This window comes from Drosophila sulfurigaster, chromosome 3 (genome assembly GCF_023558435.1).
Source record: "Drosophila sulfurigaster albostrigata strain 15112-1811.04 chromosome 3, ASM2355843v2, whole genome shotgun sequence".
Lineage (NCBI taxonomy): Eukaryota > Metazoa > Arthropoda > Insecta > Diptera > Drosophilidae > Drosophila > Drosophila sulfurigaster.
The window spans coordinates 18874918-18889873 of record NC_084883.1 but is presented as its reverse complement, the minus strand read 5'-3'; the positions used below and the strand labels follow the sequence as shown (position 1 = coordinate 18889873).

Sequence of the window (14956 nt, the reverse complement as noted above, 5' to 3'; positions counted from 1 at the left end):
ATTAACTATTACGTACATTACAAATAAGGAGTTTTTATTCGAGTAATGGCTAATAATTTTAAATTTCGATAAATGCGATTTGTCTAGCGGTTAACCGATAGTGTGCTGCCAGATCAACTAACAAAGATGGGCGCCATCTAGCAGATATGTCGCAGAAAGCAGTGAGGAAAGAGTGGCGCCATTTAGCACATACGTATTGCAACAGAAATGTTGCAAGCAGTGAACATACAAAGATATACGCCATCTAGCAGATACACAATGTAACTAAAAGGTCGCAAGCAGTTAACAAACAAGGATTGGCGCCATCTAGCAAATATGTTTTGCAACTTAAATGAAGCAAGCAGTGAAATACGCACAAGCAGTGCACATAGCAAGCAGTAATCGCGTCTGTTATATTGGGATACGTATATTAAATTGAAATCGGTCGATCTATGACATGCGCTGCAGATGTGCAATTGATATTTTAGCAAATGATTATTTTCTACAATTTCAAGAAAAGAAGTACGAAGCAGAAAAGCAGTACATGCGGTTGCTCTCAATGGTAAGCTGTTGTATGTCAGAAAGCAGTGCAATTTTATCTCCGCTTCAAATGGCGCCATATTTTGAATTTGAATAATTTTGAATTAAGAATGTGAAATGAAATATAGACTCAATTTATTAAATTCCACTTTATACTGGAATTATCTGTTGCATTACAAAAATTCTTGCTGATGGTCTACGACCTCAAAAGCGCAGTGGAAGCCATAAAGTGTTCTCTTTGTGTGTAGCTCAGCTCAGTTCATGTTGGTCTCTCTATCAGCAACAGTAGCAGCAGTCAAGCGAGCGTTTAGTCATATTGATACAGCCACAATCAATTGCGCGGCTTTGTTTACAATTTCAGCTGTCAGTCTCAATCTCAATTCTGATTATATGTGGTATATGAGTAATTCATTCAAGCCTAAACAGCCGATAAGCTCATAATTCTCTGAATTCAGGTGAAATAATTCTATGAAAATAAGCATATACCTTATATATAAAGAGAGAGCGAGATTAGAAGTGAGAACGATAGTGAGTAAGAGAGACGCATTCAACTTGCAGCTTCATCCGTTTGAAAGCGCTCAAACCTCCGGCAGTTCGAGTTGCGATCGCGTTGATTCAAGACGTTGTTTTGATAATTATTGTACATACGCGTAATACGAGTCGAGTCGTTCATTCTTATATAGAGACGCGTGCAGCATCTAGTATATAAAACAAATCCGACGCTTTCATTAGTTTCTATTGCTGTTGTTCGCGCTTTTTGTTTATATTTCATTTCGAAATTATGAAATCAAAAACATTGCACAAGTCTCTAATGCTGCTACTGCTGATGCTGCTGCTGTTTGTTTTCTTTCCGCCATCAGCTCGTTGCCAGCCATGTAAGTGGATTTAAATCTGAGAATGCGTCGCTATAATTCACTCTACTTTCCTTCTTCAACTTTGACAGTGACGCCTCCGGATGAGCCTGCGAAGCAACGCCCATTCATATTCATTAAGCACAATGCGAGCCCCGAGGATGCAAAGAACTATCAGATAACCATCGAAAAAGATCCACAGCCTGGCGAACCATGTCTCACAATTAGCTGGAAGACAAATCCAGATGGCAGCGGACCCTCCGATCCTCAGATTTATCTGTCGCATGGTTACTTTAAGATCGTTACTGCCTCGCAGCCAAAGGTGCAATAAACATCTAATTTATTTATTTAACAAGGAATTCTTGCATTTAAATAGAAAAACGGAAATATGCAAATCAAATGGCGCACTCTAAGTGAATTTCGGCGACATTAAATCGCTATACAAATCATTTGACCACATTCAATTTAGTTATTTGTATTATTTCGCGAGTCACATAGCAATTCGCTTGCCTCGAGCCCTAAAGTTTTAATTGACAAAGTTTTTGGAAAACTTCCCGCTCAAGATATGCGGGAGAGGACTGAGAAATGTACATACATAGTTGACCTAATAATGCGCTGTATCACAAGCAAAATTATGCTGCTAGTATGTGGCTAAGTGGCTGCCTTTTCTGGCTTATAGTTTAACATTAATCTCAAGTTCTGAATATGCTTTTAATCATTTGGAATTTTGTTTGTTACCGAAACTTTTGTGGATTGGCACCATTTGCATTTTAGATGGCTAATTCTATGAAAACAGGTTGCAAATTCTGGTCTACGAATTCTTCATTTAATTGTTACTGCTGTTTGGCTTGGGCGAAAATTCTCGTGAAGTGCGAGCCGAGTCGAGCTGAGTCAAACTGAGTGCCTTTCATTTTCATTTTAATTAACCAACTTTAGGCATTTATTTTCATTTGCCAACTTTTCTGTTGCAACTCGATGGCAACTTTTCTCCCTCTGACGCTCCGAACAACACACACACTCACACACACACACACAAAATATTGCGTTGAATGCAGAAGGCGGAGAGTGGAGAAAAAAGGGCTTTTGGCTTTGTGGCTTTGTAATTATGCAATATATTTGTGAGTTTATGAATAGATTTAATACATAATATGATAAAAACTATAAATAACTGGTAAATCAGGTCACTACGTTGCGGCGCTTTGAAGATGTGTGGCTGCAGATAATACACGATGCCAAACTATTTGCCATATGCATTTTAATAATCTGCTGCAGTTTGCAAAGTTCAGAATTTAATTATTCGTATTTTATGCATATTATTGCACTATTTAGCGAGTCAAAATATTTGCAATATATAAAAGCACAAACGCCATATCGATTTCACGCTTGGATTACATCGATTTCAGAGACTTTCTGACTTTTCATTCAATAGGGTTACTATTAGTTGCGGAAGGGCTCAATGAAATTACGTATACGTAAGGTAGGGAAATATAATGAAAGATGAATAGTAATCAAATCAATATAAAGCTGGGTTTGTATTGTTTAAATTACGTGTATGTAAGGATCATTACGTATGCGTAATATCAGATCCAGTTTTGATATTACGTATACGTAATGCAGTGAAAATGAATAAATTTATGTAGTGTTAATCTTAATTCAATGTACGTAAAGTAGAAGCTATTCAAATTAGATATATAAAATAAAGTATACGTAAAGGTCAAGATTACAAAAATTACGTATACGTAAGGTAGTAAAATATGGAAAATGATAAATCGTAAACAATAATAAATATAATGTTAGGTTTGTCTTGTAAGGATAAGGTGTATATTGAAAGATAAAAAGAATCGTAAATAAGTATATAAAGTGTTAATCTTAATAAAATTCAGATTACGTAAAGTTGAAGCTTCCATAGTAGCTTCATAAAATTAAGTATACGTAAAGTGTAACCACTTTATATTAGATTAACAAAATTACTTATACGTAAAGCTAAAACTCGACTATGAATAAAAAAGAAATTAATACGAAATGACGCAAAAGTAAACATAAAGCACTTCATATTACATTGATAAAATTACGTATACGCATATGAATAAGACAGCAAATCGTAATAAAAAAGTTATAACACAAAATAGATAAATTATATATGTATATTTCCAGAAGAATTGAATTGTAAGACATTATCCTATTATTGTACTGATAATTATTTTTGATTTATTTTTTTATGATTTTCAGTCCAGCCATAAGGTTTTAAAACTACAGGGAAGAGTATCATTGTTTCGCTTTATGCTTTATGCTTTTTAATGTTATTTGTTATTAAAGCCACTTTCTGTCCGTCTGTCCACACTCGCAGACATATGTATGGGCACAAATACAAGCGAACAACAAGCGTGTACGTGTGTTTGCCATGACAAATATGCAGTTTGGAAATGTTTTAAAGAATTTTCCGCCGACATGTTGTTTGAGAATTTATTGCAGCTCGCATTACATTGCCAATTTACAACCCACACTTCATCCCGGCATGCGACGGCAACATTTGTTGCGGCCCCGTCGAAACTGCAACGTTGAAACGCAGCTTTCAGCAAGTTGCTGTTGTCAATGCTGCCGCAGTTGCTGTGGGTGGTTGCTGCCATGTTATTGTTACCGCTAACAATTTGTTACTGTTACTGTTGCTGAATGCAGCAGCAAACAAAATTGAATTTATGTGCGAGGATCTATTAATATTTTGGAGCATTTAAGACTTTAATCTGGCAATCAACTGCGTTTAGATCTGCACTAAAAATTGCCGTTTAAAATGATTTCAGTGCAGTTCTAAACTCAGTCTTGTATGCAACTTAATAATATAAAAACAATAACAATTTAGCAGAGAACAACTTAATTCATATGTCACCTTCTTCAACTTTGAATGTGTTGCCTTCAAGATCGGGAAATTCTGGCACGTAGACGGGATCCTCTTTCTCCTCCTCGAGCAGACAGTAGATACTGTCCTTTTCCTGTTTGATGATCTCGTGGCCCAAATTATGCCAGAAGGGACGACAGCGATTCTTCCATTGTCGCAGATTGAAGAAGGCGCAATAACGCGAATTCGATGCCTTCAACATGGCCATGTAGAGTGGCGTAATCTCGTCGGCCAGCAGTTTTCCCATGAGAAAAACAGCCGTCTTCTTGCTGTGATTGTCGTTAAAGTCAATGTAAATGCTTTTGGCCTGATTGTAGCACTTCTTGGCAATGCCCGTCTTCTGGGTATCGCGGGCAAAGAGCTTGCCCAGATTGAGCAGAATCTCGGCCTCGTGATCCTTGTGATCGTAGAGACGTGATAAACGCAGAGCTCGCTTAAAGTTGGAAATGGCCTTATCAATGTGATCGAAGCTGAGAAAAGCAGTGATTATATAAAGATTCAGCTTAAATAAATAGGAATTCATATAGACTACATAAGAGGAGAATACAATTATGTAAATAGTAAAATATAGAAAATTACAGATATGCAAATGCAGATTATATAGATTAATTAGATAAAAACGTACAAATTAAACAGAAAAAAACATTCAAATATAAAATTCAATTATTAGTTACAGATATTCGGATGCAAGTTGGATAGATGGAGACATGATATAGTAAGTGAGGCAAATATACTATAGATATACAAAAAGACAGATTAGATAGATTTATTTATATGAAAATACAAATATGTAAAAAGAAATATATTAATATTAAAATGAAAAGATAGAGATACAAGTTGTAAAGATGGATTGAGAAAGGAAGAAAAAAATGTACAAAATTGATAATATGTAGAATTCAGATAAATATGTTGAATGCAATTTTAGCGATCGATCGAAATAGAGACACAGAAGATTTATTTATTTATTTAAAAGGATAGTTGTAATTAAAATTAATACTAACGTAATGGTAAAGCAATGGCAGCGAAGGCCTTCAGCTTAGCAGAAGATATAATTTAAGTTTACTGGCGAGGTTAAAAAAAAAATTAAATTATTATATGTATTTAGAAAAAAGGTACGGTAAGGACTTTACAGATTAAGCAGATATGCAGACATATAAATACATATAAATATACATGTGAAGACATTAGATAAAATAATACAGATATAATTATGCAAAGATAATATAAAATTATAATTATAAAGTGGATTCAGATAGTATTACCAGTATCCTTATAGACATAGCTCTTACCTTTCAGCGCATTGACCCAGATACAGATACAATTTGATGTTGAGCTTGACGAATCTGTACTCGGTGCAAGCTATAATCTCCGATTTGATCTGCTCCAAGCACTGCTGAGCTGCATGATATTTGTTAGCCTCCATGAGAAAGAAAGCGCGCTCCAAGAACGTATCGCAAAAGATGTCCAAGTTCTTTTGGCGTCCGACTATCAAATAAAAGCTGTCATTAGTTTATAAATTAACTATCATCAACTCACTCTCTGCTATTAGTACAGTTGCCTTTCTGGCCATATCAACTGCCTCCTCGGGCTGCTGTCGCACAATCTGCCGGCCATGGATGAGCAGCTGCCTTGCGAGCTGTTGAGCCACAAGCGCGTGAAGAATGGGACTAGCTGAACCTTTTTCTGGCTCAGAGAGCCACATGTGTCCACGCACCAATTCGAGAGTGGATTTCAGGTACGTAATCGCATTGACACGTTGCCCAGTGTGTTCCAAAAACATGGCAAACCTGTGATAGATGCGAGCTATCATCTCGGCAGCATCGCGCTCCTGTCCCTCGATGTTGTGGCAGAGAGAAACAATGTGTTCCATGACAGCATTCAGTGCATACTCGTACTTGATGCGATACGGCTCGAGCAGCAGCAGCGTCTCATAGAAGAGTGTAAAGCACTCCTTCAGGCCTTTCACTTTACGCTTGATCACTGCCAGCTCCGCACACTTAAGCTTATCGATCACCTCGTAGAGCAGTGGACGATCATCGATGATCCTCGCACGTATGCTGATTGACTCAAACAGCGCCTGCTCCTTTTCGGCCAGGCAGCGCAAGAATTCGGGCATCATCAGGCATCCTTCGTGGCGCAGTTCATCCTGCAGTGCCTCATAGATGGGACCACGCTTGCGACGTGCTTCAATGAAACTGAGGGGCACAATGCTGGCCTTGATCTGCTCGCGATCGAAGGTGATGTCCCGAAATGTGCGATAGGGCAATTTGGCCCTCACTTGACGCTCGATGCGCAGGATTTCCTGCTGACGTCGTGACATTGTGACTTTTGTAAATTGCTGGGAATTCGAAGCGTTTCAAATGTTCAAATGTCTGAAGTGTAAAGTTAAGTTTACTGATTAAATGAATTTTAAATTATATGATAAACCAATTTTTGTGTTAAGCCTGCAAAAGCAGAAAACTTAAAAAGGGTAAAACTATAAATTAATAATAATAATAATAATAATAATAATAATAATAATAATAATAATAATAATAATAATAATAATAATAATAATAATAATAATAATAATAATAATAATAATAATAATAATAATAATAATAATAATAATAATAATAATAATAATAATAATAATAATAATAATAATAATAATAAATTAATTTATGTTTTTCAGTTTTAAATTATATGTATGTATGTTAATCACATTTTTGTAAGAAAAATTTAGTTAATCAATTAATTTATTTATTCATTTCTGTTTAAACATGTGAAAGATGAAAACTTGACAATAGTACAAAGTTTTATTTATATAAAATGAAAGGTTTTTAAGTTTTAATTTTTCTATTTGCTAACAATACAAATTTGTATATGCAATATTGTTAATTAGCAGCTGTCGAGTTTCTTTAAAAAGTCTCTCTCAATAAAATTCGTTTTTAAATGCACTAATTCTACGACACCTTTATTAGGAATATTTATATGAAAAAGTATGTGTACGGTTGAAGGAAAATTTGAAGAAAACAAAGTACAACGAATAAATCAAATAACTAATTTTTCTACTCTTAAATTTGTTATCTTTTTTTTTAGCCTAAAATGTAATATTTTAGGCTATATTTATAATATTTTCTATATTAAATACTTGATTTTAATTGTAAAAAACAAGTTTTACATTTGATATAGAAAGAAAGTTTCTTTTAGATATAAAGTATATCGATAATACAAATTATTAGCTATGTAGTTTACATACATATGTATGTATATATTTGTCACTTTAATTTCGAAGCTTTTCCTTTTTGAAATCGTGTGCGCAACTTTAAAGCCAACTCAAGTTACTGAAAATGAACTTAATGACAATATAAATGGCAATGAAGTTAATTATTTTGCAGATCGAACACACTTGGACGTGGACTGCGTGTTTGAATTGAATGAGCTCATTAGTTGCAACAGAAAGTTGAAAAGGCATCAGCTGCAAAGTGAAAACTGCACAAGTTGAGAATAATTTTACGGCACTCTTTCATCGACTATACATAGTATATTGTAGTACTTGCCACACATTGTGTAGCATATTTATTGAGTAATGTGTATGAACGATGCTGAGTCTGTGCAGTGCCACTAAACGGGTACTCGAACTAAGCTATTACGAGTAGATAGATACAAGTATTCACACAGTACAAGTTTTCCGAAGGAAAGAAAGGAGAAAGAGAACAAGTGCCGCACGGAAATGGGGGAACTTGCAACGGCCAGCATGTGGCACAAACAACAGACACATTACGTTGTTGTCTCAGAAACGAAACTGAATTTCAATTCAATAACTTTTTCGACTAAGTTGAGACTCTGGTTGTTTTGCTCCGAAAAGTATGTTTCGATTTTTGCTGCTGAGAGGACAGCGTGGAAAGTTGTGGGCGTGGCAAAGTTTGTTATTTGTTGTTACAAATATACACCTATATTTTGTAGTCGATTCGATTTTAGTTTGTTTGCTCGCATGTGCCCATGAATGAAATTAAATGCAGCATCGCAACAGGCGCCTTTCTCTTTCTCTCTCTCTCTCTCCTTCTACTCAACCTCAAGCCTAACCTCATCCATGACCCACGGCCCACAATGAGGTCGCTTGTTGCAGCTTTGGTTCAGCAGCTTGTTTTTGATCTTGACTTCTGCCATCCGGCTTTTCGAGCGCCATCTCCAACTGCAGCTGCAACGCAGGCTGTGCCTGTGGCTGCGTCGTTCAAAACTTTTGGCCAGCCGCCTCCCACCAAAAAACATGAGCAGGCGACACAAGGAGCTTCGGCAAAAGGGTGTCCTCTTAAATTTATGGCTTGCCGGCGGCTGCGACAGCGGCAACAGCAGCAGCCTTGTGACAATGTACATTGCAACGAAAATTTGTGGTTAGCTGAAATTAAGTTGCATAATTCTCCGAAAATGCTGCATTTTCACTTCTTTCGTTTTAAGTATGCTAATAAATCAAATGTGATACTAAAAACATTCATGACTCATTGGTTTCCTCAAGTTTTTCATCGCAGTGAAGCGCGTTAAAATACAGTTTCAAAGTGTAACGCTAACTTGTTTATCATTCAACAATTCTGGGTTGTTTTTGTTAGCCAAGAACGCAAATTATCGAAACTTTCTTGCAAAACAAACTATAGCGTATCAATAATCCATAAAAAAACCTTCTTCAAAATTTTAAAGTATATTCTTGTATTGAATATTACTAATTTTAAATATACTCTTCTTTTTCTAATTCATTTTTATTATGTAGCAAATTTAGCTTAATCTTTATGCCGGAAATTACTTTTATCAAATTTGCGGAATTTGTAATTGAGTTTATGTGCGTATACTTAATATAAAATGCTCGCTGAGTTTATGAAAATTCTCCCAAAATGCACAACGTGTGTCTCATGTCTAATATTGTAACTGACGTACAAGTAATTGGTTTATTATTTTACACTAATTAAAATGGACTTCAGTTCAGGCCAATTAGACCTCAAAAGGAAACATCAAGTATACCAACCATGTTGCTTTGGATTTAAGATATTAAATTAGGTTGACAAGAAATTAATTCTATTTTGATTTTCAAATGACGAAAATTTATTAAATAAATAAGCACTTACACAATAAAAAATTTATACAGAGAGCAAAAGATTTAAGATTTTTGAGGTATTTAAAAAACAACATACTTAAATGTATTTTCAAAAAACATAAATTTACAATCTTGATTCAACATTTTAGCTATTTTTCATTCTGTTTAGTTGCTCTATAATGAAATTTATTTACTTACTTTAATTGTATATTCTTTTATTTAGCAGTGTTAAGCTTTGTAGTATAGGACAAATTAAATTTGCAGGGTATGTAAGTCTATATCACTCCATTTTATCTCCCGAGTCTCGTTTTATTTCTCATGTATAAAAATATAATTGAAGTGCTTAATTTAATCTGGAATTAACACGTCAATCGACTACCACATACGCTGCATTGAGTTTCGAAATTAACTGATAAATAATCAAATAATTGTGTATCAAAGTGAATTGCATAAATATATATGTATATATGAATTATCTTGATTATTAAAATTACACAATTGTTCGATTTTAAAATGACAAAAATTAATAAAATAAATAAATAATTGAACAATAAGAAATTTATACTCATGATGAGATCTAGTTTTATTTGTAATACTTGGTTGATCTTTGGAGTACATAAATAATATGCCCAACTGCGGGCAAGATGCGCACCCTATAAAATTATGTGCTCTGCACTTGGTGCACACTTTGCACCTGCTTCATGATATGTTATATACACATAGAGGATATATGGACATCGTGGTTGCAGTAGTAGTTGTAGTTGTATAAAATCTGCAGCACGGACTTGAATTTCATTAACACAATTCGGAGAGAGCAGCTAAGAAGTGATGGCCATACATCAAGATGAAGGATGAGTGCTCTTCTGAGTGTACAAGAGTGTATGTGTGTGTGTGTGTGTGTGTGTTCTACATGCAAGTATTTGCAACATACTCGTGAAAATATGTCTCAATGTGTGCGTATGTGTGTGTGCAATATATGTAAGTCATATAAATATATGGCAACGCATTGTGGCGCTAACTGATGTCATTCCGCTGTCACCTCAATGATGAGCGGCTGCCGGATGGAAGGGGAAGGTAAAGAGGAAGCACAAGGTGGCTTGCCAACTGCGTTGAGGTTAACAAAAATGGCAACGGCACCGACAACGTCATGTAGCTGACTGCAAAATTGGATGCGGAACGAATGCTCGTACATATTTCATAGCACCACAGCCATTAACACTTACACGTTGCTCGCCGCATGCATGCATACATAGTAAGTAAGGATTGAGTAATTCATGGGCGAGCATAAAACTAAATGCAATAATGCAATTATGTCTTTTCAAATATATTTCATTTTCCAAACATTTTTTGCTGCTCTAGAAATTGTGTTCTATATATATACAGAATTTCTCCAAATATTTTCCATTGACGAACTTAAATTGTATGTGTGTTTACGTCGCAGAACTTAATTATATATTAAAATGTGCTATATATGTTTTTTCCAAATTAATTTGAAGCGAATATAACACTATAATATTGTAGATATAAGGAATGTAATAGAAATTATAAAAAGCATGCTTTATTTTTGTTTTATTAAATTTAATTGTACTTATTTAAAATTTTATTGAATAAAAGCTGAAAATATTCTAATTTTTGTATTTTTAAATTGATCATTTTTTTGAGAAAAAGATGATTTAATATAATATATTGTATTTAAAAAAATATATATATTTCAAACCTTAATAAACGTAATCTTTAATAATCATTACTTATAGAAAATTTTGAATATTGCGATAAGTGATATTTTATTTTAGCAAATAATCTAATTTTTTCATTCATGTATTTCCATTTTTATTAATACACTTAAATAAACTTTTTTTTTTTTTTAAATTACGAGTATTTGTTGTATTTAATATGATAACAATTTTTGTGTACTTTTTTAATTGTGCAAATGTATGGAAACCAATAAATATTTTTTTATTTTGCAATGTTTAATATATTAGATTTATAATTTTGTTTTCTATTTTCATATTTTTTTAATTTATTATGAAATATTTTCAGCTTTTTTGAAACTGTAGTGCATGTGTTGTTTTTGATTTATTTAAATTTGTTGTGTGCCATTTGTAACTTTTGCAAAAAATCCGAATTTAGGAAAACAATCAATAGTGTGTCTTATGTTGATAATATATTGTTGTGAATTTAAATTCCTTTTGCGAATGCAAGGAATTAATCCGTGTTGGTTTTCTCAGTGCAGTGCAGCAGTGAAAGCATCAGACTGGCTGGTAGCTTAACAGAGCGACACACTGACTCAGATGTTAAGCTAGGTCACTTACGTTCCACACACGTTCCACGCGTGTGCGGATGCTGATGCTTCGTATGCTGTTGGCTGTTGGCACAACCGTTATAAAGTAACCGTGCTGGCTGCTGTACGCGTTCAGTGCGCCGACAGCCTCGTGTGCTAACGGTAACGTGTTGCGCTCTGCGTGTTTCATTTCGAAATTGTCGCGCCATTCAAAATGTGAGTGTTCGAATTGCGAAGCGAATAACGAACCAAGTTAATACGAAAGTGAGAGTGAAGTGATGATACTCTGTGCCGTCAGTGGCTGTCACATTCTGCTGGCTGACCATGAGTTCCGGTGAGTGGGATTTGCGTGCGCTGAAGGCGCTCGAGGAGGAGGAACAAAAGGAGTTTCTGGCGCTCAGCCAAAAGAATCTCTTCGAGCCACCGCTGCCAACAGGTGGAGGCGACAATGGCAGCGTGCTCAGTGCGGGCGCCAAACCATCGCTGGCCTATGCGCAACTGCATCCGCATCTGCTTAAGCTGCCCACCATCGATGAATGCCAACTGATTGCCGCTCAGCGTCAGTCCGCAGCGAGTGTGGCAAGCGGAGCGCGTTTGAAATTCACGCGTGCACTTTCCCTCTCCGCTCACTCGTTGTCACCACGAACAGGCGGCGGAGGAGGCGGAGCTGGCTTTGGGAAGAAGCTGAAGGCACGGCTAGTGGGTGCCAAGTCAAGTGGTTCGCTGTCCCCGTCGAGGCACTCGCATAGCTACAGCGTGTCGCCAGTTTATACACCGCCGCCGATGCGACGTTGTGCCACGTTGCATCACACGCAACCCGTGCGCAAGACATTCAAGACGCTGCAGCAGCTGGAGCGGCAGAAGCGGCAGCACAACAACAGCAGCAACAACACAACGCCAACGGCAGGCAACTTGCCGCAGTTGCAGCGCATTGTGGGCACCAACAAAACCTACTGGAAATATGGCGCCAACTCCACAGCAGCCTCCATCATAGGACAACGCGCCAGACTCCAGCAACAGCAGCAGCAGCAGCAGCTTAGTGAATTGGAGTCCAGCAACTCGGATGAACCCAATGCGGAGCTGCTGGAGTCGGAGGCATTGGACAGCGCCACAGAGACGGGCTCGTGTAGTGTCCCATTGCCGGCGGCGGACTCCAATGAGCTGTTGCGCCTTAGCATGATGTTAACGGCCGCCAGCTCGGCTGTTACTGCTGCCACAGCAACTGGTGGGTCGATGAGGCCACAGCAGCAGAGAGTTGTCGAGCAGAATGGTTGCGAAACTGTTGCGTACGAAGCTTTTCACAGGCCCAAGAGCTTTGAGCGTTCGCTCTTACGCGGAAGCAGCTTAACAGTAACAGCGCAAGAGAGTCACAGTAACAGTCGGAGTCGCAGTCACAGTCCCAGTCCAAGTCCCAGTCGAACGCGGCCAATGCAATCCACACGCATATTCAAGTCCACATCGCTGGATGCTGGCGCCGATGTGGCCATGGGCATGGGCACCAAGGATTACCACCAACAGCAACAACAGCAACAGATTATTGGCCAGCCGATTGCCATGATGAGCATGACAGCGGCCACAAATCAGCTGGCAGAGCAGCAGCAGCAGCAGCAGACAAACGAGTCTCATTACCACAAAGGAAAGGGAGAATGGGAACGTGCGAAAGTCAAATATCATCAGGATTTGAACGTCGCATGTTATGGTCATGCACTGACGCTAGGTGGCGCCAGCATCGACGATGAGCTCGAGCAACATATCAAGCATTGTTCGTGCTCCTGCAATCACATGGGCTACGGCAATTCAATGGACTACCAGGTGAGTGCCAAATGCCAATTTGCCCTCTTTTCTATCTATGTACGTGGATTTTCTAACCTGGCGCCTTGCTAAAGTGCATTCCTTTTTGCAAACGATTGTGGCATGTCTTTTTAATTATACTCCAGCTGGACAATGGGCAATCTATTATGTGTGTGTGTGTGTTAGTGTGTGTGTGGGTGTGGGTGTCCAGCGATTCTCTGACAGCTGGAACATTTGTAATGGTGGCACATTCAATTGTCTGCTGCAAGTTTACATACACGGTTCGCCTTCACTTGCCTTGCCTTCACTTCGGCTCGTGCAATTCTCAACTCATTATCATCACGTTGCTTTGTGGTGCATTTTGTGTTCATTGCCTCATGAATTACTCTGGTCTCTGGGTCTCTAGGTCTCTGCCTCTGACACAACCAGATTGCTGCCAGGAGCACACTTTTGCGGCCAGTAGGCAGCACCCCTTCCTCCTCTCCTCCTCCTCCGTCTCTGTCATGCTGCTGGTCTCGATTGTTTCAACGTGAGTGGCCAGAGAAGTTAAGCGCAAGTTTTAACATAGGCCAACATGAATGCTCCTTTGGCTCAGCCACCTCCTAAGTTTAGCTAAACGAACTAAAGATAAACTTTATTTTGTGTTTTGTTAGCGCAACTTCCTTGTCTGCCTTGGTTGTTGTCAGTTATTGTCTTGAGCTACAGTCAAGTCCCGCATACGCTTTTTCCATCCCCATCCCCATTCACATCCGCATTTCAATCTTAATTAATGGCATGCATGCAGTTGTTTAGTGCGCTTACAATATCACTCCGAAGCTCTGCTCTCTCCTCTCCTCTATAAACTATTGCTTCATAAATATTAAATAGTCCTGCAGATCGATTGCCAGGGGAAAGTTTCAAATAACTTGACCAATGCAGCAAAACAGTTGGCTAACCTGAAGTAGAACTTTAAACAACAAGTGAGAATGCTTTTACTAAACTATTTATATTTTCCTTACACGAATGAATATGCTTCCAGGAATTTCAATGCTTATAGCCATGCTATGTTTGGTGTTTACAGCAGCTCATCTTACAAACAAGCTTCGTAGCTTACCTAAGATTTTATCTACATATGACATAAATATGATTTTTATTGGATAATCTGAAATTTACGTTTAAGTTTGGTATAACGCAAATCTGTGTAAAATATATGGGAATTAAATTTGAATTTGCAAACCGTAATTTAACACTTTTATACTGACAGACTATCTAAACACAATAACAATTATTGATAATTATAATGATAATACCTTGATAAGTAATAGTAATTGTCTCTTTAAGCAATTTAATTATATAAAAAAAAAGTTACAGACGAGTTTGCTCGACTGTTACATACCTAATTCCAATTTTTAAGAAATTCATATTCTAAAATTATACCAAATTAATATTCCGGAAAAATAGTAAAAGATGCCGAAAGCTGTATTCAGTACACTGATGGTATGCATACTATTACTTGAATAACTTCAATTAAATCTTAATGCAGGAACTATTTATTAAATATTGAATAATATTTA

General features: G+C 37.1%; 3 protein-coding genes across 3 annotated transcripts in view; 2 read left to right on the top strand and 1 right to left on the bottom strand.

Moving 5' to 3' along the window:
* The first annotated feature begins 826 nt into the window (after nt 1-826).
* LOC133844290 (uncharacterized) lies at nt 827-1729 on the top strand. The gene is made up of 2 exons (XM_062278208.1): nt 827-1394; nt 1463-1729. Exons 1-2 carry the CDS (start codon nt 1301-1303, stop codon nt 1699-1701), a joined length of 333 nt encoding a protein of 110 aa, XP_062134192.1. The 5' UTR covers nt 827-1300; the 3' UTR covers nt 1702-1729.
* Nucleotides 1730-4076: 2347 nt separating this feature from the next.
* LOC133843711 (uncharacterized) lies at nt 4077-6670 on the bottom strand. Its single transcript, XM_062277364.1, has 3 exons — nt 5800-6670; nt 5553-5748; nt 4077-4733 (listed from the first exon to the last, which is right to left on the bottom strand). The coding sequence occupies exons 1-3, from the start codon at nt 6581-6583 to the stop codon at nt 4244-4246; spliced, it is 1470 nt and encodes a 489-aa protein (XP_062133348.1). The 5' UTR covers nt 6584-6670; the 3' UTR covers nt 4077-4243.
* A 5089-nt stretch (nt 6671-11759) lies between these two features.
* LOC133841307 (uncharacterized) overlaps nt 11760-14956 on the top strand; it is a 95004-nt gene continuing 91807 nt past the window's right edge. Inside the window, exon 1 of the mRNA XM_062273693.1 lies at nt 11760-13424. Within this exon, the coding sequence (XP_062129677.1) occupies nt 11937-13424 (1488 nt within the window). The 5' untranslated portion in view covers nt 11760-11936. The remainder of the gene's footprint in view (nt 13425-14956) is intronic.